Source organism: Tasmannia lanceolata, unplaced genomic scaffold, assembly GCF_043159265.1.
Source record: "Tasmannia lanceolata isolate RefF3 unplaced genomic scaffold, GAP_Taslan_0.1 ptg000008l, whole genome shotgun sequence".
Taxonomy (NCBI): domain Eukaryota; kingdom Viridiplantae; phylum Streptophyta; class Magnoliopsida; order Canellales; family Winteraceae; genus Tasmannia; species Tasmannia lanceolata.
The window spans coordinates 62,140,646-62,166,116 of NW_027518685.1; the positions used below are offsets into that span (position 1 = coordinate 62,140,646).

General features: G+C 40.5%; 1 protein-coding gene across 1 annotated transcript in view; it reads right to left on the bottom strand.

The window, feature by feature from the left end:
- LOC143885435 (kinesin-like protein KIN-UB) overlaps positions 1-25,471 on the bottom strand; it is a 90,866-nt gene that overhangs the window by 15,511 nt on the left and 49,884 nt on the right. The window contains exons 10-16 of the mRNA XM_077389605.1: positions 17,144-17,290; positions 12,456-12,590; positions 12,211-12,342; positions 11,333-11,471; positions 11,119-11,211; positions 5,487-5,612; positions 5,225-5,350 (exon numbers count right to left, since the gene is read on the bottom strand). Of these exons, the coding sequence (XP_077245720.1) occupies positions 5,225-5,350; positions 5,487-5,612; positions 11,119-11,211; positions 11,333-11,471; positions 12,211-12,342; positions 12,456-12,590; positions 17,144-17,290 (898 nt within the window). The remainder of the gene's footprint in view (positions 1-5,224; positions 5,351-5,486; positions 5,613-11,118; positions 11,212-11,332; positions 11,472-12,210; positions 12,343-12,455; positions 12,591-17,143; positions 17,291-25,471) is intronic.

Here is a 25,471-nt window from a genome sequence, read left to right on the forward strand (position 1 = left end):
ACTACCTCCAGATCCTGGATCATTGATTCTGGAGCCTCCAATCATATGACATGTACTTCTTCCACACTTCATTCATTTCGTCCACTTTCTGACCAGTCCATCACGCTAGCTGATGGGAGCTCCACTCATATCTCGGCTGTTGGTGATATTTCTCCTCCTGTTGGACTTACATTGTCCTGTGTTTTATGTGTACCTAAGTCACCCTTTAATTTACTCTCAGTTAGTCAGCTTACTAAAAGTCTCAATTGTTCTGTCTCATTTTATCCCTCTTACTGCTTGTTTCAGGATCTCTTGACTGGGAGGACGATTTGCTCGGGCCGTGAGATAGATGGGCTTTATCGTCTGGGCTGTAGCCCTTCTCGTACCATTTTACACAGCTCCAGCGACGCATATCAGTGGCACTGCCGTCTTGGACATCCCTGTCTTGATAGTTTGCGACGGACATCTATAGTTTTTTCTTCTGTTACCCCCTTTACGTGCGAGGCCTGTGAACTTGGGAAACACCATAGGGTGTCCTTCCCGTCTAGGCCTATTAGTCGGGCCTCACACCCTTTTGATTTAGTGCATTCCGATGTATGGGGTCCCGTGCGGACTACCTCTGTTTTTGGACATTGTTATTTTGTCATTTTTATTGATGATTATTCATGTATGTGTTGGCTTTATTTACTGAAAGATCGCTCAAAAGTATTCTCTATTTTTCGTACTTTTCATTCAAAAATTACTAACCAATTTACTCTCAAATGCCTTCACACTGATAATGATACGGAATATTTCTCAAAGTCCAATGGTTTTGAGGAATTTCTTTCCACTCGTGGTATACTACATCAATCTTCCTGTGCTCACACCTCTCAACAGAATGGTGTCGTTGAACGGAAACTGCAATCATTATTGGATGGAACTCGCACTCTTCTCTTCCAAATGCGAATTCTCAAATCTTATTGGGGCGATGCAGTTCTCACTGCTAACTATCTAGCCAATCGGCTTCCATCCTCGGTTCTAAGCGGCTCATCCCCTTTCTCAATTTTACGTCCTCATCATGAGCCATTTCCTCTTCCTCCTCGAGTATTTGGGTGTGTTTGCTTTGTCTACAATCTTGGACCTGGTTTGGATAAATTAGATCCTAAATCTGAACAATGCATTTTCCTCAGCTCCTCACACACCCAGAAAGGTTATCGCTGTTATGGCCCTCGGTTACGTCGATCCTATGTCTCGACGGATGTTTCATTCTTCAAGACTGAGCCCTTCTTTTCGAGCTCTCCGGATACGACCCCTCTCTCTCATTCTTCAGATCTTCATCTACCGACTCCCGTTCCTGATCCGGTAGTCTGTCCATCTCCATCGTCTCTCTTACCTTCTCCTTCTGTGGTTTCTGTTCCAAATACCTCTCCTCCCTTACAGGTACCTTCTCGGCCCCCGGCTCCATTAATTAAGAAGACCTATCAGCGACGCCATACCTCTGCAGCTCATCCATCTCCGGCAGCGCCATCGCCAGGCCATCAAGAGCTCCCTGCTTCCACATCTGAGGTATCTATCGACTCTCCTATTGCCTCCCGCACTCGGTCTCATAGTACTACTCATCCTATTTCGTCTTTTATTTCATATGATGCTCTCACGCCTGCTTTCCGCAGTTTTGTGTCCTCTCTATCTTCTGTTTCGTTGCCAAAGTCCTTGGCTGCAGCACTTGATCACCCGGGGTGGCGCGCTGCTATGGACCTTGAGATGGATGCCCTTCAGGCAAATCAGACTTGAGATTTAGTTCCACTGCCTCCTGGAGCACGCCTTGTTGGTTGTCGTTGGGTCTATATTGTGGAATATTTGCCCGATGGCTCTGTTGAGCACCTTAAGGCGTGCTTGGTTGCCAAAGGGTACACCCAGACGTTTGGGGTGGACTATGGCGAGACATTTTCTCCTGTGACGAAGATTCCTTCAGTGCGTGTTCTACTTTCTCTTGCTGTTAATCAGGGCTGGCCTCTAAATCAGTTGGATGTCAAAAATGCTTTTCTTCATGGTGAGCTCACAGAGGAAGTTTACATGGAGCAACCTCCTGGGTATGTTGCTCAAGGGGAGATGTCATCCTCTGTGTGTCGATTAAAGATAGCCATTTACGGTCTTAAGCAGTCTCTCCTAGAGCATGGTTTGGAAGGTTCAGTGATGCCATTATGCGCTTTGGTATGAAGAAGTGTGCAGTTGATCATTCTGTCTTCAGCTGTCAGTCTACAGTTGGGTGTGTACTCTTGATAGTCTATGTCGATGACATCATCATCACTAGCAGTGATACAACTGGGATACTTCTTGGGTATTGAAGTTGCATATTCGACAAAGGGGATTTCTCTCTCATAGAGGAAATATGTCTTAGACCTGCTGGAGGAGACAGGTTGTCTTGGAGTGAAACCTGCCTCAGTTCCCATTGACGCAAATGTGAGGTTACTACCTGAAGAGGGAGACTTATTAGATGACCCATGCAGATACAGGAAGCTGGTTGGTAAACTTATCTACCTTACAATCACACGCCCAGATATCTCCTTTGTTGTTGGTGCTGTCAACCAACATATGAGTTCACCTCGTACTTCACACTGGGCAGCAGTTCTTCAGATTCTTCGGTATTTAAAAAGTGCTCCAGGTAGAGGGTTGCTATTCAAGAAACATGGACATCAGAAGATAGAAGGGTACACAGATGCAGATTGGGCAGGATCTCTAACTGATAGGAGATTTACCACAGGATACTGCACATTTGTGGGAGGTAACCTTGTGTCATGGCGGAGTAAGAAACAGGATGTTATCTCCAAATCTAGTGCAGAGGCGGAGTATAGAGCTATGGCACACACAAGTGGAGAGCTCATTTGGTTACGTTATCTCTTGTCAGAGATCGGTTTCTCCCCAATCTCCTTCTCAGTTATATTGCGACAACAAGGCAGCGATTCACATTGCCACAAATCCAGTCTTTCATGAGAGAACTAAACATATCGAGGTTGATTGCCACTTCATTCGACACCGGATTCAAAAAGTAGAAATATGCACAGTGTTCACTAGATCGGTGGACCAATTAGCGGATATGTTTACCAAGCCATTGAACAAAGCTAAATTGAGTGATAATTGTAGCAAGCTAGGAATGTTTGACATATACATTCCAGCTTGAGGGGGAGTGTTAGTGTATGTATATGCCTATGGGCATATCCGTCTTTTGTACATTTCTCATTATATATAAATACATAAGTGAGGGGGAGACTCCGTAACTCACAATTTCTTTCCCTCATTCTCTTCCTCAACAGGTTACATCACTGTCAAGGGCGCCCATGGAAAGGAAGGAGCCCCCTCCAAATATTTTACACCTACATAAGCTAGCAAGGAATCCATCAAACCGGGCATTCATCATTTGCACAAATGTTCAACTTTGTTTCAGGTGTTCACATGTTGTTTTTAAGAAGATACAAGCGGTTCTCTGCCATCAACCATTGTTTAACAAATAGGTGTGCTACTATGACAAGACAAGCGTGTGACTGGTCTAGGAGACTTTTTGGGGGAAAGGGCCAATGACACATGCTCGATAAATTGGATGTGATATGACTTCGATCAAATTCCATCTCAGTGTGCACCATCAATCCATTGGAGGAGACAAGGTGCTCGACTGGAAGTTCAACCTTCAACCATAGACCATGAAAGATGAAACAACAAGCAGATTCATCAATGGACAACTGATTAGTTTAGCGGAAGCAAGAAAAGAGGTAAGATCAGCGCCATAACCTGGGGCAAACCTTGAATCCACAAGGTAAAGATAAAAGAAAATTAAAAACTCAATATTATTCAATAAAAACTAACTCCATACACTCTCATGTCCAACATTTATAGAGTTCCCATCTCCTTCACCCTTGACTTCTTAACCTACTCAAACTCCACATCCTGATAGCACTCCTATTAGGACATCTAATTAGACTATGCCTATGACTCCGAATTAGCTCCTATTAGGACTTCTAATACCACTTTTATTAAGACTTCTAATTGATGTAGACTAACTTCTCTAAATACACACACAAGTAGAATTCTAACCCTACTAGAACTCCTAGTTAGAACCCATCCTACATCAACATTCATGCATGCGTGCCTCCATAATATAGACTCCATTGTCTTTCCATAGCTGAGAGATTCAGCAAGAAACCCTTGGACATGATCATGTCAATGGATCCGTACAACATAGTTTGGAGTTAATAAAGGTCAAATACAGCTAGATTATTTGAAAATAATTAATTTTCATGACTCTTGTAACCATCTTTCCCTACTCAGTAATTTCAATATTTTGCCCTTCTGTCTATTAATGAACAAGGCAATTGTTAAATTGACTGTTGATTTTGATTGGATTCTTTGGAGCATTGCTCTTATGGCAGACAACGTGAGCGAAGTTTTCATCATCACATTTAGTGATCTTTTCTGTACTTCTTTTGTGTGTATTGCTGCATGTGTGCCACCATAAGATGCAGTCTCCTTTGTGTTTGTGTTTCCATAGCTGAGAGATTCACTAAGAAACCCTTGGACACAAACAAGTCAAGGTATCCATAAATCATTTGCAAACTTGGACAACACACAAATTCAGGGTTAATAAAGTTCAACGACATGGGAAAAAAATTAAGAGATAATTTGAAAAGAAATAATTTCCATGACTCTTGATAAGATCTTTCCATGGTCAGGAATCACAATATTTGCCCTTCTGTCTATTACTTAACAAGGCAATTGTTACATTGACTACTTGATTTTGATATCTAGAAGTGGGGGTTCAGTCCCAACTAGAGTAAGATGATTTTTGCAGAGTTAAGACTAATAGATAACAAAGTCAGTTTAGTCAACTTAATTCAGGGGCAGAAAAATGCATGTGTAAATCTTGACTGGCGTGATTGCAACGAAGGTTTGAAATTTCGGTTTCGGTTTCGGTTTCGAAATGAAATTTCGGTGGTGTAAATCTTAAAATTTCAGCCGAAATTTCGGTTTTGGTTTTAAATTTCGGTCCCGGCCAAAATTTAAATCCATGATTGCAACAAAGATGACTCAAAAAAGTCCAATCTCAAGTTATTCTCTAAAAATAGAGAACTTTAAATCACTATGGGCATTAACCTCCTGCTTTTCCTGAAAGTACTAATAGGCACTTTATAACCTAAATTAAAAAATCAATCAATCAACGCTACAATCAGCAACATCAACTGAAAACTGCAAACACAGATACAAAGATGTGGCTTACCATTGCCACATAGATTAGCGATGGCTCCAGCAACCATTCGAAGGGTTTGAGGATCCTCAGCATCAGCTGCAGTCATTGACAACAAACTAATTCCCCCTTGAGCCATAATAAGTTCCTGGTTGGTTTCTGTAATACAGAAAAGATTGATAAACCAAAAGAATGGAGAATTTTGAACACAAACAGACCTGTTCAGTAATGAAGTCAAGAAAATCATATATGATAATATATGTTCCATAAACATTACAATAATACAACCATTTACCATTCATAGCAAGGTTCGCAATTGCACCCGCTGCTACTCTACGTATTGTCTCATCTTCTGAACTTCTAAGAAGCATCAGTAAGGACGTAAGACCACCAACTTCTACAATCTTCTCCTGATTTGCTTCTGCACATAACATAAGTTCAACAGCACAACTGGCCAAGATCAGACAGAAGCAGAAAAGGCAGGATACACCCAATTGATCATAATTTAAATACTGTGAACAATGTAATAATTCGGAAATGGGGGTATAATATGTATTTTCTGGACACCTGCATTTGTGGGCCTTATCAGAAATCTCCCATCACACTTACAGGACTATTATGAAGTCAAAGATGTTGAGCATTTTTTTTACATTGTAAAGATTCAGTTAATTGTTATTAAAGAATTAGATACTTTTTTGTTTGAAAATTGAAAAGCATTAGATACTAATGCACCCAACTTAAAAAGCTAAGAATTACTAATGAATAAATACAAGAGTTTATCAGAAATTCATGCCACATGTTACTGTTCATGACATGCCACGTGTCATTAATCATGAAGAGCCATCTGAGACTGGTAGTGCTAGTTGGTTCCATCAAAATCACATGCTTAAATGCTTGTGGAGGTTGAAGGTGGTTAAGCAACATATATTCAAAATCTCATTGGAGGTTGAAGGTAGTTAAACACATGCCCAAAACTAAAATCACTAATATTCATAAATAAAAATGGCAGCTCTCTTCTAGTTTTAGCTCAAACTATGTCCGTTCACATCGCATGCAGCAACAAAGCCTTTGAACCTGAAAATTGTCAAGGCCCTACTCGTTTTGGATTTTGAGAACTGATTTTCAGTCCAAAACTATTTATTGGGCTCAAAATTGCATTTTATTTTGAGAGCCTGTTTCACCTCTTCATCACCCAAAAATCAGCCTTTCAGTACATGCTATAGTGAAGCAGACCAAAATTCAACATAATAGAGGGCCCAGTGATATCGAGATACTTTCATAGACCCAAAGTACCTATGTCAATAGAAAACGACATGGATACATGTGTGGGGTGCAACAAGATACACTTCCATGAGAAGATAGAGAAAAGGGAGTGATTTTGGATCCACATCTGCCAAACGAAATCGCAGAGAACTTAAGTTTGAGAACATATATTTAATGAGATTTTTAGAGTAACTACACTCCAGGCATTATCTCTGAGAGCTCTTAGTAAGCAATTATTGATTTTATTTTATTTTTATTTTTTGAAATGGAAAATAATGAGATAGTTTTTTCTTTATTTTTCGTTTCACTTTGGGCTCGTTTGGTTTGTAGGAAAGGTCTTTCCACCCTGGAAATGCTTTCCAAGGAAAGTCTTTTCTTTTCCTTTCCTTTCCAGGGAAATCTTTTTCGTCGTTTGGTTTAACAAAGCTGAAATAAAAAGCTTTCTCCTAGAAAGGTATTCATCTTGCATGGAAGCATGCTATTTGGAAAAGAAATACGAGAATAAGGATAACAGGTGGGTGAGAGAAGCTTGGTAGTCCATTGTATAGTTTTTGGGGGCTTTTCATGCTCCCATCACTCCCACCCTCTCAAGTCCGCCCATCTCTTACAACTGGACCCAAAATATTCCATGAAATATTTTTTCATGGCTGCCAAACAAGACCTACTATATCACTTTCGACACATCAATTTAACATTTGTGGATGAAAAAATGGAAGTGTCTTTGAGAATAGGCGTGTCAATAGACCAAGATAGTCCGAATGATCTAAAGGCTCTGAATGTTAATGGACATGATTTGGGCATAGAAGATGGATCTGATCATGGTCCTATCATAGCTTCATGTAGGGGTGCAACTCGGGTGGGGTTGGATCGTGTTCAGGCCAACCCTAACCCAACCCGAGATAGCATTCCCTCAACCCTAACCCAACCCAACCCGAGCCTCCGGTTGAGGATGGTCAACCCTAACCCTAACCCAACCCCTCTAACCCGAAATCGGGTCGGGTTGAGTCGGGCTGGTTTGGGTTCACCTTGGGCCAAACAAAAATATACAATAACCCAAAGAAAATCAATATAAAATTAGAGGACGGAGGTCGGGTTCGGTTCGGGTCGGGTTTCCAAGGCCTCAACCCTAACCCAACCTAAAATTTAATCGGGTTGGCTTTTCCCAACCCTACCCAAAGAAATGCCAACCCAACCCGAGCCACAATCGGGTTGAACCCGTCGGGTTCGGGTTGAGCCCGACCCAAGTTGCACCCTAGCCTCAAGGCCATTATTTATGTAAAATAAGGGCAAATCAAGGTGGATACAAGGTTTTCAAAGTGTGATGAAATGCTCCACTGGTTAAGGTCGCATCCCTTTGGAGATTGCAATCATCGTCTTGAATCCAAGAAATTAACTAACATGAAGGTTAGCACTTAGTAGTAGCACAATGTGGAGATTCATATGCCCAATAAAATTGATGACAATGGCAATATTGAACGTGAATGGAGAACTGAAACTAGATAACACATGGAACAAAATCTTACAGGTTACATTTGGTGTGCAACCCAATTACACACCCAAAACGCAATTGGATTGGACACCCAATTACTCTACCCACTTAGAACTACTAACAAACACATGGTCTGATTCTTCTTCAACTTGGATTCTGCCCATTCTACCACTCAACCCACTTAGAACCACTTGACTCTCGTAACTCTAGATGCATCTGAACTTCATCTCTGATATCCCATGATTGTATTCTTCCATTGTGGCTCACAAAATGCCTAGTAGTTTTAGGTTCTCCATTTCTCCTTTTTCAACTCTTCGAGATTGAAACAGTCAGAAGGAACCCTTGAAAATAACGATGGTCAATACAAAACAAAACAAATCACAGAACATGTGCTCTTTTACCTCGGGAAATCATACAGTTACCTCATGGGGAGTTAGCTGCACCCACGAATGATATAAATACTATTGTTGCTTTAGAATTTTTTTTCTTTGAGCCTAATTGCTTTTTTTGCATCTGGCTCCAATAAGTAATTGGAAGTCAATGTAGCGACCGAAACATGCCACTAAAAGACTCTACTGAGACAAAGACAGGCAAACGAACCAGAGCCAATCCGAATTGATCCTGTAACAGATCTGCTACAGAACGAATACGTTTATTTTTCAAGTGATTCATATCGTCACGGGTGCCCATTGCAAAGCAACTCGGTATCAAGGTCATCATCCATATCGATATCATCACTATCATTAATATCGATATCATCAATAAGATAACCTTTAGGCGCCCAATCATTCCAAATAACGCTTGCATCCTCTGTCTTACTACGGCTGCTGGCACAGAGTTAGCCGATGCTTATTCCCCAGATACCGTCATTGCTTCTTCTCCGGGAAAAGAAGTTCACGACCCGTGGGCCTTCTACCTCCACGCGGCACTCCCAGTTCTTCAGCGCGGGGTAGAGCAGTTTGGTAGTTCGCAAGGCTCATAACCTTAAAAGCTTATCGACTCCCCGAACGGTACTATAAGAATCCGTACTGAACATCCTTCCTGTAATAATACAAGCTCCCATCGCAGTGACATATTTTGGTTCAGACATTTGCCCATATAATCTCACTAAAGAAGGCACCATTTTCATTGTTACTGTGCTGGCTGTTAAAATTAGGTTTGCTTGCCTAGGACTCGATCTTGGTATTCTCCCATTTAATCAATGTTATTAGTAACTTGTACAGTTCACACTCTTTGGCTCTACCCATAAATTATCCAGTGATAGGTCTTTTCACAATGAGATCCATCCATACGGTGCCGGCATTTAAGTATGAAGGTTGGCTAGGTAGCTAACCCTGTTAGTCTCTCATCTCTTGAACCTATTAGGTATTTCCCGGATCCAAAATTACCCCTCCCCCAAAGGAGTTCGGGTTGTGAGACATTCAAATTCAAAATGAGTCGAGTCCCAAAAAGAAAAATAAAGAAAAAAAAAATTGGAGGGAAACAAAGTGACTTAGACAAATCTTGTTTGTCGATAACCTCGGACCAATCAATCGAATATTGATTAATACGTAATCGATCGAAGACTACTTGAAAACGGTGCTTCTGTTCAGAAACAAAATGTTCCAAATGTTCTTGGAAGTTCTTGCTCCCATTGGACCATTTGTATCTATGGGAATGGTCGACATCTTCTCCTCTACAAGAGGAACTGACCACGAGAGCAGGAAACGCACAGGCATGGTCGACAACTTCTCAAGTGGGCTTTGCTCAGTGTGGTAGCTTCTTCTGATCTCAAGTGTAACTGCAGATTTCCCTCCACAATAATGCTACAATGGATCAGATTTTATCAAAATCAGATATTTCTGCTTGCTGTTGAGTCAACTCACTAGCGGACTCAGTCGTCTTCAACCTCCAGCCATTCACGATCGAGTATGGGCATTTTATCTTACCCGTTTATTCTCACCAGTAGAATCTGATCCTGACTTACCCGTGTTCCACATCGAGATGCAGGTTAGGTTTCCGGGAGTGCGGCTGAAAGAAAAATGGTCTTCTTCAATCCACTTGCACAGTTAGAGGGCAGAAACGGGAAGGAACAAGGGTGAGTGTGGCTGAAGGTGAAATGGGTTTTATCTTCTTTTTTTCAAACGAGTTGAATGGGAAACCCTGGCAGTTCTTTCCATCTTGGAAAGGAAAGCTGCATCCAAGGTTTTTAGGCGTCAAGGATTTGAGGGATTTAGGAGCCCTTTCTTTTCCACATGGAAAGGGCCTTCCATCTTGGATTGTCTTTCCTAGTGGAACCAAACAATGGAAAGTAGGAAAAATTTGGAAAAGGCTTTCCTTTCCACCACTTTCTTGTCATCCAAACAGGCCCTTTGTTATCTTAGGGTTTTGCTTCACCATCTTGTTGCTACTTTGCTGTTTTGTAATGCTGATTTGGATCTATAAAGGGAGTACCTTCCCAGTACTTGTTTTTTGAAAAAGAAAGCTTCTTCTTTCTTTTCTTTTTTTTTTCTTTTTTTTGAATCGTCTTCTTTCTTTTTCTTTACCTTTCTCTTTTATTTTGAATCTGATTAAAAAAATGTCTGAGACAAGCATACACATACATACCCACAGAATCACAGGAACCGGTCAATTTGGTTAGCAATACTCAGTTCATGCTCCAGAAAACCGACACTGGGAGAATCACAGTTGTCTGTTACCCCATTCGTTGCTCTTTTTTTCTCTGTGTTTCATGGACATCTCAATGGGGCAACTATTACAGCCCCAGCCAGTGGGATGTTGCAAATTTGCAACACGACAAAAATAGGGACTGTGTGTGTGTGTTCTCTTTCTTGGATTTACCGGACACCATGCTGGGCCATCCTTTCTATGTCCATATTGTTCCTGTCTCCATGGCTAGTAGAGCTGAATCATGAGCCAAAAAATAGAACTGTATTGCTAAAAGGTACATTTCAAGGAGCACATGTTTTATTACTGTAATAAGTTATCAGGCCCAGTTACAACATGGAGAAGCTCTCAAAAAATAACTGAAACTGACAGAGTTTTGGAGCAATAAGTTCACAACTTGATTATGGGAAAACTCATAACCAGAGGCATGTTAAGAGAATCTAGAACAAAATTATCTGAAAAGAATCTTAACATAAAGACGCAGTTTAAGCAGAAAACATACGTATATGTAAAGATATAAATAAGATACCTTCAGCTGCTAGGTTAGCTACAACCTTAACTGCATGAATCCGAACATCAGCATCTTCTGATTCAAGCAAGGACAATATCTTTTGCAATCCCACTGCCATATTGATTGACACTATTAGAGACCAATTAAAAAAAAATCGATACAAAAATACCAGTGACCAATAATTTAGTAATTTACTTCCAAGTATAGGTCGGTTCAAAGCTAGGTGTACTACCTTGTTCAAAGAGTTTGGCAACTGAAGCCTTCTGTCCATCTCCAGAATCTTTGGTTTGTGGATGCCTAACTTGGTTCATCAGGGAATCAAAACCATTAAACATTTTTCCAGAGCCACCTCTGTCGAGACTCCTCCTTGTCTAATAAGACAGAATTTATATATTAAAATGGAGGAAATTTGGATCATGAGGGAAAATATAAAGTGACAAAAAATCTCATATTCTTCCCAAGAAAAATCCTTTCAAACGAGTTTTTCTTTTCAAATAATCATCATGCTCATTAGCAAGAACGCTCTTTGTAGGCATTGGCCTATGCCACATCTACAGCGACAGGATCCACAAATTTTGAAATTAATTCAATAGTCTGACCCATTGCCCTTGAACCCACCATCAACTAATGAATCTAGCCTCTCAAAGTGATTAAAAAAATTGCATCTTTCTTGCTTCCAGCCCATTGATTGTTCACACGTATCAATCTTGCGGGTAGATCTCCTTTCGGCATGAGACTTGGACCCACATGGTTGCCCAATGGTGGGCCATCGGTTCAAAAAGGCCTGACCATGAAAGACTTGTTTGGTGCATCAAGCCCGCTCTTGCTAATCAAGATGGTAAATTCAGAAATGCACACGGCCAGAGGTTGTAAGATCTCTGTATAAAGGGAAATGATATTTCTACCTTTTTTCCCGCATTTCCACACCCTTTTGCCATTTCTTTTCCTAAAAATGGATGCATTTTCAACTACTTTTCTGTCATTTCCTGGAAATGACTTTATTTTCAGGAAAAGAAAGAGAACGCGTGAAAATGCCGGGAAAGGGGATGGAAATATCATTTCCCCTCAATAAAATACCCCAAGCAAGATCAACCTCTATAACGAACATACCTCGTCAGCTTCAAAACTTAATTGCAGCAACTGACTTTTTAGAATTGCGATTTCTTTTTCAAGTTTTTCTTTCTGTTGGGCTTCATCTTCCAGCATCTTGCATAGCTTTAAAATTTCAGCACTTCCGCCTGCCTAGGATGCCCAAAAGGTCATCGTATTTACCACTAATCGCATAAATACACAAATCTAAAAGATACTAAATTATGAGAAAGCAATCATCTGCATTAATTGACGTGTAATCATACCTCTGACCTTTCCCGCTGAACCAGTTGGCTTTTAAGATTATGGAGCTCCTCTTCAGCAGCCTGTCTTAAACGAATTTCATTCTGAAGCAACTGTTTGGCTTCAACAATTTCCTCTTGGGCAGACGACATCGGCCTCTGGGAACCAGACAGGAAATAGTGAGAACCAGTTTCAGAAAATTAATCAGTAAGCTAATCAATAATAAAAAAATGTTGGGGAGCTATCCAAACAAATGCCAAGAAAATTAGAGATCATATGGTTTAAAATTTATAATTAGAAATAAAAAATAACACAATTGAATAAAGTAATAAATAACATGAATTGTCTATCATCCCAGCTGGTTCCATGAAAGAACATAAACATCTAAGCATTACTGAGATTTTTTTATTTTTTATTTTTTTTTTGAGATACTAACTGAATTTATTAAATATAAAACAAAAATTACATCAGGGGAAGAGATTGCCCCACATAAACAACATTTTTCAAAACACCACCCTTGGCTAATGAGTCTGCAATCTCATTGAAACATCATGTTACAAAATGAAATGAACTCCCCCAACACAAATCTCAAATCCTATTTTTAATAGTAATTGAATTAAATCAAAGCAAAAGGAACAAAGAGACCAAGGGTCTAAGAATAGAAGAAAACAGCAATGAGATAAAGCCAAGAAAAAAGAAAATACAGAGAGTAGCAAATCTCAAATCCTATTAATGATGGAATCTTGACACATGCCTATACAATAGCTCCCGAGACTTTTGCACTTGTTGCCAGACTCAATTCTATGCATGTGATCTCTATTGCGGCTAACAAGGGTTGGTGCGGCAACTTGGAGTGGAAAATGCATTTTTGAATGGTGAATGACTTACAGGAGGAGGTGTACATAAAGCAATCACCTAGGTTCGTTACTCAAGGAGAGTTAGATAATGTTTGCAGGTTGAAGACATTTGTGACTAGAGACAATCTCCATTTACTTGGTTTGAGAAATTTAGTCGTACTGTCACTGCATATGGTTTTTGTAAGAGCCAAGTGGATCATTTAGTATTTGCTTGCAGAAGGTATGGTAGGTCTATAATGATGACATTGTTATTATTGCTGATGATTAGAAAAGTATTGATTCGTTGAAGAAATAATTATTGCAACACATCCAAAGACTGGGTACAATATTTTGTTCGGACAGCTAGATCGGAGTTTGGTCTTAGTTTGTCCTAGAGGAATTATGCGACAAATTTATTGAAAAATACTAGCTTATTAGGTACTAAGCCAATTGATACGATTATGGATCCCAATGTTAAGCTATTGTAGGATATTTTGGCAGATACAAACATCTGATTGGGAAGCTTATTTACTTGACTATTACTTGTAGTGACATTAATTTTGCAGTAAATACGTTAAGTGAGCTTATGTGTTCTCCTAGAGTTTTTTATTGAATTGTAGAAAATTTTATTAAAAGAAAAGAAGAAAACAGAACGGCGAGTTGGTCAGTACAAACATGAAACAAGGGCAAAATACAGAAAAGCAAAGGCCTTCAGATCTTACGGGGAAGGAAATAAAAAAAACCTCCAACCAGGGTCTACCAACCCCGCCCGGGCTAACCTATCTGCATCGCTGTTAGCGGATCCTCTCACGTGGAAGGAGGAGACTAGAAAAGGCATGAAGCATGTCCAGCGAGTGGGTAAATCGCCAAGGATGAGGGTGGCTACCAAGCATCCACTTTATGATAGTGAGGGAGCCTCCCTACACCACAAAAGAAGTCTAAGACTCTCTCATCGGTGAGTAATACCTTGAAGGAGCACCCTTAGCTCGGCTTCATTCGACTATCCCTATAGGACTGGAAAAAGCCTACTTGATACCGCCTCTCTCATTCCTAACAACTCTTAGCCCGGCTGGCCCCGAGTTACCAAAGCTTGAACCATAAAAATTCAGCTTATACAACCCTAGTCAGGAAGAGCCTATCTGGAGCAAGGGGTTTCCTTCTATTCCATGCTAATGCAAATCTATCTCCAGTACGGCCGTAGATCAAAGCTAGAAATGAACCTAAAGCAAGAGAAAGAATTCACCCAAAAGATAGTGAGCGATATAATTTCTGTGAATGCAAAGAGCGAGCAAATAGTCGAGTTACGAAAAAACCGATCATTGCTTTCCGTCCATATCACCCAAATGGTAGCTAGAAAAACTACTTTCCAAAGGATTGTCCATTTTCTTTCCCAACGAGCCATGGTTCAACAATCCAACAGATCGGTCATACGAGAGGAGAAAACCCACCAAATCCACCATGAGAACCTTATCCAGGAAGGCTGTTGATGGCTACAATCGTAAGGACCAAATTTTAATTTTTAGGTTCCTTTAAGTTCTTTATGTTATAGTAGGGCCATCATAGTCTTTTCTTTTCTTTTCTTTTGAATGGTTCACCATAGTCTTTTCTTATCAAAATCATTTAAGTTTTTTGAGTTACGAGTGTTTTAAATATGCCTCACACATGAATTACGGGGATTTTAAATAGGTAACTTGTTTTTAAAGTCATTAGAGGGTATGTTAGTCTAAAAGCGTTAAATTTTTGTTTAGGTCTTTAGAACTTTCTAGTTCTATTTTTCTGACAGAACTAGAAAGTGAGCTTCAGGGCACTTTTATTTTAATAATAAAGATGATAATGAATGATGTATTGATGGGTGCTATGGAATGATGAAGGAATAAAGCTTTGAAGTTTTTTCTTTCTTTTGTGGATGTGATGTCTACTCCTTGCAAAGGTGAAATGGCTTCATCTTTCCAAAAGTGAGAGGCCTCGGGACTGGTAGTGTGATTCTAGCATAATCTTCTTCAGTTTTTGTGAGATGCCAAAACGCCTTTGGTGAACTGAAAACTCTTGGTGGGATGCCTTAAGGTAAGTATCTTGTTTCCGTTACTTGCAATCTCTATTTTTCTTCTTTTTCTAGGTTTCCTCAACACAAACAATATGCTCAAGAACCGAAAATATTCCTTTTCCTTGCCTAAAACCTCAAAATTCTAGTTTTCTTCTTGTTTTACCCATCCCATCTCAGTCTAAACCTTGATCTTTCCCAAAACCCTTGCCTGAGCCGCCCCGACATACATCTCCACCTTCTCGGCATACGCATGCACCCTTCTAAACCTACACTCCCTCACCCTTCAATGCATGTTATGTAAATCTAATATTTTCCCACACTGATCCATCTTCTCTATCCAGCATAACACAATCCACTCCCTCACCCTCCAGTGCGACGAGATCATGGCGAGATGAGCCGTTTATCATTATGATAGGTCTCAAGTGGAAGTGCTCTGACGTATGCAGCTGAGATATCCAAACAGATCGAGAGATTTGAACTGTTCCTGAACCTTGTTCCTACATGACCTGATCAATTCGATCAGGTGTCATCTATTTTCATTGTTCAACTGTTTGACAACATGAAAAAACCAAAAGCTCTGCCCACCCTCTCTATCAAGGGATGGAAGGGTAGAGGCCTCGACCAACTTCCTATGAAATCACTGTCCAAATTAAACAATTGAAAATTATTTAGTGCCCTGCTAATTAGCATATTGGGGAAAAAGATCAAGATAAATAATAGGGCATCTCAAAAATATTTTGTGAACACACACACATATTTAGTGCCTTATTTAAATCCATTTGAGAACCATGGTAACCTAACATAACAAGAGAAACCAATTAGTGAATCTCTCTAGAAAGAACATGAAAAAAGAAATGACATGAATCGGCTATGCTCATCTTCCAATTCAGAAGCAAAAGATGTAAGGTCAAAGAACCTGGATTCCAAGTTATACACCAGTCACCAATGCCTACACAAACAAGCATTGGCGAAATAGACAGGGTCAGTATTTATCTCAGCTAGAACATAGTGTGGGCTCTTCCATGGCCATGCAGACGTGTAATTACAAAAGGAGAAGAAAATTAGTGCCAATGGGAATATACTGGAAGAAATTTTGTTTGCTGGGAATACAGATAATAAAAAAACAGGATTTTTCCAACTGCAGAAAACATTTGTCTAGCAAGACGATGCACATGGAAACATATCTAAACAAAGAGATGATAAATATGAAGCAATCAATTATGTATCTCAAATCTTATTACCGTACATCATAACACCAAGAATGTGACTTCCTATGCAACTAGATGAATGAGATGCAAAGAAGACTAGTGGTAAAGAATAGGACATGATATTGGAGTCCCGGGGCAAGTAAACTAAAAAATAAATAAATTCCCATTGAAACAGCACATACATGCATGCAAGCTATTGGCATATGATCTACAACAGCACACACATGCATACAAAGAAGATTAATAAGTGCTCAAAGTCATCCCAGTTATCATTCTGCTACATCAAGATCATGAATGAACATAAGAGATGAATAAAATGCATGAAAAATAAATAAGTAATCTAATCTTTCAAAAAATGGGAACTTGTGACAATAAACATTATTCAGGAAGGAGGAATAAACCTCCTGTAGCAAAAAATAAATAAATTCTCATCGAAACAGCACAAACATGAATGCAAAGAAGATTAATAACTGCCCACAGTCATCCAGTTATCATTCTGCCACATCAAAATCATGAATGCACAAAAGAGATGAATAAAATGCATGAAAAATAAATAAATAATCTAATCTTTCAAAAAATGGGAACTTGTGACAAGAAGCATTATTCAGGAAGGAGGAATAAACCTCCTGGCTACAGGTCTTATCCAGCCATTCATCTTTGGCCTCAATTCCTGTTCTATCATTGCCAAGCTTTTCCTTATTCACTACCCACCGTTCCTCGAGCTTCTTTATTGATTCCATATAATCCTCTTGGAACTTTAACCTTTCATTCTGTAGCAAAGAAAAAGGAAAACAAGGAAATGTTATTTGCATGAAAATTAAATTTTATGTTAAATTAAAGGCAACAAACATAGCAAGCACTTAAATCCCGAAGATGAATGGGGTAGTGAGCCCCAATAAATAAGCTGAAAGAATGGCATGACATACAGATAAGGCGGGCTGCAAAGTTATAAATTCCATTTCGTTCGCCGTTTCGTTTTGGCTACCGGAACGGAACGTTTGGGTGTTACATCTGTTTCGTTCGGCGTTTCGTTTAAAACTTTTCGTTCCGCTACGACGAGGGAATTTTTTTTTAATAGTTAAAAATATGAAAAAAAATCCAAAAAAATTAGAATTTGTGAGAAAAATAGAAGAAACAGTTAATTGAACAAAATATGTAGAAGATCCAACATTTACTTAAAGGAAAATCACTATCAGCTGAAGTGCCTGTGTTGACCAACATGTTGACCAGTGTGTTAACCAGTGCGTTGACCAGTGCCTGACAAGATGAAAAAAATTTAGAGACCAAATTATAAGACTTTTTTTACCGGACTTTTGGGATTTAATAATGTTTGGACATGATAGATTTTATGAATTTTTAAAATTAGAAAAATATCCCATTGTTTGGATGTTAGGATTTTGATCCGACCCATTTTTTCGAATTTTGTACTAGGATTGGAAAGTTGACTTTCTATCCTTTTAGATTTGGGTCTTGAAACTATTTTTAATAGATCCAAATGGGGGGTATTCCCTTATTTACATCTAAATCTTAAGTAAATGGACAATAGACAATAAAAATAGTAAAGACATTTAGAAGAGAGAATCAGGAAGCATAAACGGGAAAACGAGAGAACAAGGAAGAAGAAACAAGAAGAGATAAAAAAAATAGGATTTGGGGAATTCCGGACGAAACAACACATTCCGCCTATTTCGTCCGGAATTCCGGATTCCGATGGAATTCCGGCCGAAACGGAATATATGGCTGTTCTGTTCCAGATTTTGGCCCAGAACAGGAATTCCGGTCCATTCTGGCCGGAACGGAACGGAATTTATAACTTAGGCGGGCTGACTTACATAGGAGACATTTTTTTTGCTTAGTTAAGTGAGTCGAATGTAGAGATACTATCAACTAATATGTTGACGATATATGAAAGAACTTACCACACAATGAACCAAGCAAACAACAAATACCCATAGCATGAGTAAATGACTACGGATTTACGGATGAGTACATTTTAAATTAAATTGTCCTAATTATTCAATTGTTACCAAAAAAAAAGTAATTACTCAATTCTAAGATGACATGCCTCTCTTTTACACATGACCGTTACAAGTTGCATCTTAGATCATGATCCACCACATTTCACTTATGTATCTCTGTCACTGATAATAATGGCACTTTGACTTGTGGCGTGGCTTTGAACTTTTTGCAAGAATCTGGGGAGCATCTATTAGTGAAGGATATTTTAGCATCTATTGGTGTTATTGCTTGGGAGTCTACAAGGACTTCAGACCCTTATAGGTTGGTGCACAACCTAGATAAATTTTGGGATTTATCAAATGGTTTAGCGGTGTCCTCTATTCTTGCATGTGAGGCAAACGGGTTAGCAAATTCCCTGGTTAGGGAGGGTGTAAGTATTTCTGTTTTATTTATTGAGAAATTCTTGCCTTTTTGGTAAAAAATTTCTCCATTCCTTTACTGAAATTGTCATTATCTTTGGCAATATTAATAAAGTTACCATTTATAATAAAAAAAAAGAAATGGAATTTCGATAACGTATTATCACAAATCGAGCCAGGCAACTAGTGCAATGTTCAACTCCAACAATTGACCCTCTATGTCAGGCAATATTTTAGGAGGGCTATGCCTCAAGCATGGTTTTAAATTTCCATCGAAACTGACGTGAAATGACCGAAATGTTTCTCTTTCCATCTCCACCGAAACAAAATCTCAATAGATTCCTTACACTCCATTATTTCCTTCCAAATCCAACCGAAATGATCAAAATTTTGAGAGAAAGTTTTAGGCTGAAATTCATTGTCGTTGTTGTTGTCACAAGTTGACGACTGGATCGTCTTCTTTTAAAAAAGTCGATTGGATCGTTTGGTTTGATTGGATCTTTTTTAAAGAATTTGATTGTCTCGGCAAGGGAAAATCTCGGGTTATATTATTATTTTTATTTTTTGGATTTGTATCGGGAAAATACGCGAACAAATAAAATATATAAAAATATAAATTAAGAAAAAATAAAAAAATATTTTAAAATTTTCGTGATATTATCGCGATAAATGAAAATATTGCTATATTTTTTTAATTCTCGGGATTATTTCGGAATTTGTCGTTCCATCAAAATGTCATTATAAAATCACTATATTTTGAAAATGTCAGAGATATTTGTGACCTAGCAAATGGGTCACAAAAAATACTTCTGTTAGCCGAAAGTTTAGACAGAGAAAATAAATGAGTTAGGATATCTTTATACTAAAACATAAAGGAATGTACGAATTCCTAAATGCCCTTAGGCAAGTTACATATTCCCACACTCCCCCTCAAGCTGGAATGTAGATATCATACATTCTTAGCTTGTTACATATATCACTCAATTTTGACTTATTTAAGGACTTTGTAAACATACCAGCTAATTGGTCCCCTGACCGAGTAAACATAGTGCAAATCTCTCTTTTCTGGATTCTTTGACGGATAAAATGACAATCCACTTCAATATGCTTGGTGCGCTCATGGAAGACTGGATTGTTGGCAATGTATATTGCAGCTTTGTTGTCGCAATAAAGCTGCGAAGGAAAAGATGAAATGAAGCCAATTTCAGAAAGAAGTGAACGTAGCCAAATAAGTTTCGTGCTTGTCTGTGCCATTACCCTGTATTCAGCCTCTGCACTGGACTTAGCTATAACATCATGCTTCTTACTCTTCCATGAAACAAGATTGCCACCTACAAATGTACAATACTCAGTGGTGGACCGTCTATCTGCTGGGGATCCAGCCCAATCTGCATCAGAGAAGCCTTCAACTTTCATATGGCCATGTCTTTTGAACATCAATCCCTTCCCTGGAGCCCCTTTCAATTACTTGAGAATATGTGTCACCGCAGCCCAGTGAGAAGTACGTGAAGAGCTCATATACTGACTGACAACTCCAACAGCATATGAAATATCTGGCCGAGTAACCGTGAGATATATAAGTTTACCGACAAGCTTGCGATACCTGCCAGGATCCTCCAACAACTCTCCTTCTTCTGGAACGAGTTTCACATTAGGATCCATGGGTGCAGAAGCTAGTTTAACTCCAAGATTGCCTGTTTCTTTTAGCAAGTACAAGGCATACTTTCTCTGTGATAAGAACAAGCCTCTAGAAGAACGAGCAACCTCTATCCCCAAGAAATACCTGAGCTGACCCAAATCCTTAGTAGAGAATTCCTTTCACAAGAAGGTTTTCAAACGTTGTATACCTTGTGAATTGCTCCCTGTGATGATTATGTCATCCACATAAACTATCAACAAAATACACCCAGCTGAAGAGTGATAACTGAAGACTGAGTGATCCACTGCGCATTGTTTCATGCCAAAGCGCATGACTGCCTCACTGAATCTCTCAAACCACGCACGCGGAGATTGTTTGAGGCCATAGAGTGACTTGCGTAGGCGACACATGTAGGAGGAAGTCTCCCCCTGAGCAACAAACCCTGGTGGTTGCTCCATATACACCTCCTCAATCAGGTCGCCATGGAGGAAGGCATTCTTCACATCCAGCTGATGAAGGGGCCAGCTATGATTAACAGCAAGAGACAGGAGCACACGGACATAGGGAATTTTCGCAACGGGACTGAAGGTCTCAGTGTAGTCAACACCAAAAGTAAGAGTGTATCCTTTCGCGACTAACCGTGCTTTTAAGCGCTCGACAGTACCATCAGGGAGGTATTTGATGGAGAAAACCCACCGACAACCAACAGGACGGGCACCAGCGGGTAGGGAAACCAGATCCCATGTATCATTACTATGAAGAACGCTCATTTCTAGTTTCATAACATCACGCCGGCCAGGATGGTCAAGAGCCTCAGCCACTGACTGTGGTAAAGACATAGAAGACGAGGAGGAAACAAATATCTGAAAGGTACTGGTGAGCTTATCATAAGAAACAAAATTCGAAATAGGATGTGCAGTGGAACGGGATCTCGTACGAGATCCAATAGGAGAATCAGAAACAACAGAGGAAGGCGGAAGAGAAGATACCTGAGAGCGGGAGAGAGGGATCATCGGCTCAGAAGATGATTGTGCGAGAGGAGGTAGAAGAGACCTATCTGTAACTTGGCGCCGTTGATACTGCTGTGTAATTTTAGGTGGAGCTGGCTTCTCCAACGTGGCAGAAGAAGTAGAAGCTGCAGAAGCTGGCCGCACGGAAATAGGAGATGACAGAAGAGAAGCAGGTAGATCTGGTAAGGGAAGCGAGACCTCGGACTGGAGAGAAGGGGTGAAAGATGCAGCGCCATGTTGGAAGAATGCCTCAGACTCAAAGAACGTAACATCGGCTGAGACAAACCAGCGACGCAGACAAGGGCTATAGCAACGATAGCCTTTCTGCGTACGGGAATACCCCAAAAAGACACAACGCTCAGACCGGGGATCGAGTTTGTCACGGCCAGGTCCAAGGTGATGAACAAAACAAATGCATCCAAATACACGAGGTGTCAGAGGAAACTGTTCCTTACTAGGAGATAAAATCTCGAAAGAAGAGGCACCCTCTAAGACAGAGGAAGGAAGGCGATTTGCTAAGAAACACGCCGTGAGAAGGGCATCATTCCAGTATGCCTTAGGAACACTCATCTGAAAAAGAACAATGCGACTTACTTCAAGCAAATAACGAAGTTTCCTCTCAGCAACACCATTCTGTTGAGAGGTGTACGCACATGAAGATTGATGTAAAATCCCATGTTGAGAGAGATAGGATTGAAAGCCATTAGTATCAGAAAAATATTCTCTAGCATTGTCAGTACGAAGACATTTAATATTGCAATTATATTGATTCTTAATTTCAGAATGAAATGTGCGAAAAGCAAAGAACACGTCGGATCGACTCTTCAGTAAATATAACCAGGTCATGCGTGAGAAGTCATCAATAAACACAAAAAAATACCGAAAGCTAGTACTAGACGCGACCCTAGAGGGTCCCCATACATCAGAATGGCCTAATTCAAATGGACTAGACACTCGACTAATGATCTGGGACGGAAACGACACACGCGGTGCTTCCCGAGTTCACAGGACTCGCACTGAAAACTAGAAAAAGGTCCGGGAACCAGAGAAGTCTGCTGCAGCCGCTGAAGTGAAGGATGCCCCAAGCGACAATGCCACTAAAATGTATCCACAAAGCTATGTAAGACAGTAGGCGGCCGGCAGTCAAGACGATAGAGTCCATCTACTTCACGACCCGTTCCAATCGTCTTCCCAGTCGAGAGATCCTGAAACAAACAGTAAGATGGGAAAAATGAGACAGAACAGTGAAGAGATTTATTAATTTGGCTAACTGAAAGTAAACTAAATGGTGATTTTGGTACACATAAAACAGAAGATAAGGTAAGAGCAAGATGAGGGGAGATATGACCAACACCAGTGATAGGTGTAGTGGACCCATCAGCAAGGGTGATAGACTGAGAGGGAGACGAGAAAGAGCGAAAAGAAGGAAGCTGAGAAGAGTTATCAGTCAGGTGATTGGATACGCCAGAGTCAATGATCCATCACCCTGAGCTAGATAGAAGAGTAGTGGGTGAACTACTTGACTGGGCGAAACCTGCAGAGGGAGGACGAGAACTGAGCCGCAGACGTTGGAACTCCTCATAATCGGCACGGGATAATGTATAGGTAGAATCAGCTGGTGCAGGAACAGAAACAGAGGGAGCGCAATCTGAAGCCGAAGCAGTAGTAGCACCCATGTGAGCCGAGCGTGCCTGACGAAGCTCGGGATGCAGGGTATAGCAATGGTCAATATAATGTCCCTCGCGCTAACAGTGAGTGCAAAAAGAACGGCCACCACCCAAACGACCACCACCACGGCCGGCACGGCCACGACCACGACCACGACCAGAGGAGGCTCCACCACGAGGCGGGCGAGTACTGCCATCATAGGTCGCGAGAGCAGAACCATCAATAGGAACAGATATCACTGGATCACCAGGAGAGCACTACTGGACACGGGAGTAAACCTCGGTAAGGGAAGGAATAGCGCCAGAACCGATAATCTGCTGACGAAGATGCATGTACTGTGGACCCAAACTCTCAAGGTACTGCACAACACGGATCTGATCCCTCTGACGGGCAGCCTCTGTGAGATCCATGGTAAGCGGCATGTAAACATCAAGCTGCTGACAGAGGCCAACGAATTGGCTGTAATGGGTGGCAAGAGGAAGATCACCACGGATTGGCTGTAATAGGTAGAGCAGATCCGACTAATGTTTGCCACGCCAGAGTAAAGAAGAGTAACCTGATCCCAGATCCGTTTCGCAGTAGGCAGAAGCATCAAGGGCCCAGAGACGTGAGGGGCCATACTCTGCCACAGAAGGGTACAAACAAGAGCATCCTCCTGTTCCCATCAATCAAAGGTGGATCCGTCGTAGGAGGAGGATCACAACGAATGACGTGGGCTTTCCCACGGGCAATAAGATACTTCTCGACGACTGCTTTCCAAGTAACGTAGTTTGCCCCATCCAACTTAACAGTAGTGATATGTGGGAATGATCCATCCACAGAGAGAGATGATGACGAAGAAGACGCCAAAGAGGGTGTCAGACGAACACCAGGAGCCACTCCTGTGGAAGGATTGTCAAGCACCTCCTCCATAACAACAAGCAAGAAAGAACCAGACAATCCAAACCAAGACGAATAACAGGAGATAACAGAATAGGTGGGCAAACTAGGATACGCTAAGAAAGCTAGACGCGGCTCCAAGAATGATGGGCATCGACAAAGCTTGACAAGAGGTAAGCCATGAGGCACAGAGGGGAGCCGCAAAGACAAGACAAACTAGAATCAAAGTAGGGTAAGAGATGAAGATCTAACACATAATAACAGGGAGAAAAGAGTGGTAGAGTTTACCAAGGGATGAAAGGAAGAGGAGGAAAAATGATGTGGGTTGAAAAACTTGGAGTGTGAGGCTTACCAACAAACCTAGGAATTGGGGGTTGGAAAAAAAAAATTCTGATGCGAGGCGAAACACAGCCCTGGAAACTTATTTCCAGGAAAGTGATTTTGTGGGTGGGGGGGTGCAAATCCTCGGTCCTGGAAAAAGTTTTCCGAGTTGGTGAGAAAATATTTTCCTGGAAATTTTTTTTTGGGGGGGCGGGGGGGTGCAAATCCTCGTTCTTGGGCCCTGGGTAGAAAATGTGTGGGGAGTTGTTGCGCGGGGGTACAGGACCAGGAACTATGCGCAGAAGAGGAGAAACGTGGCGGGCAGGGGGGAGGGAGGGCCTGGTGCCTTCGGCTTGGAGAGAGGTTGGGTTTCGCGGTGAGAGGGGTGGCGGAGAAGATGGAGGCTGATAGAGAACCCTAGGGATCAGAAAACCCCAAGGCTCTGATACCATGTTAGCCGAAAGTTTAGACAGAGAAAATAAATGAGTTAGGGTTATCTCCCCCTGACTCATATCTTTATACTAAAACATAAAGGAATGTACAAAGTCCTAAATGCCCTTAGGCAAGTTACATATTCCAACAACTTCAAATCAAAAGATCCAATCAACTTTAAAAAAAAAAAAAAGGCAATCCAGTCGTCAACTTGTGCCGTTCAAAAACAAATGTCTTAGGATAGAGGAAGGCATTTTGAAGTCATAAAAGGGATCTTTAGGATCATCTCGGTAATGTTAACATTTTCACGATGACTGCTACATGGTGTCCACCTGTTAAATGATTGAGAGCAAGCATTCATGTCATTCACCAAATTTACAAGGAGCTGAAATCCTGTTACTAAAACTTGTATTAAGCAACCATTTAAAATATTTATTGACTCGGTTAAAATATAAGAGGTGGTTATATTGAAATTAAAAAACGTATTTAAAAGTGGGATTAGACATTATTGGTAGATTTGAGCTGATTTCTGGTTATTATGCAAAACTTTAAGGGGCTTTAGGTTGAGAAACTAAAGTCAAGGGAGAGTTTGGTAATATTCCCAATCAAATATGATGTCTAACT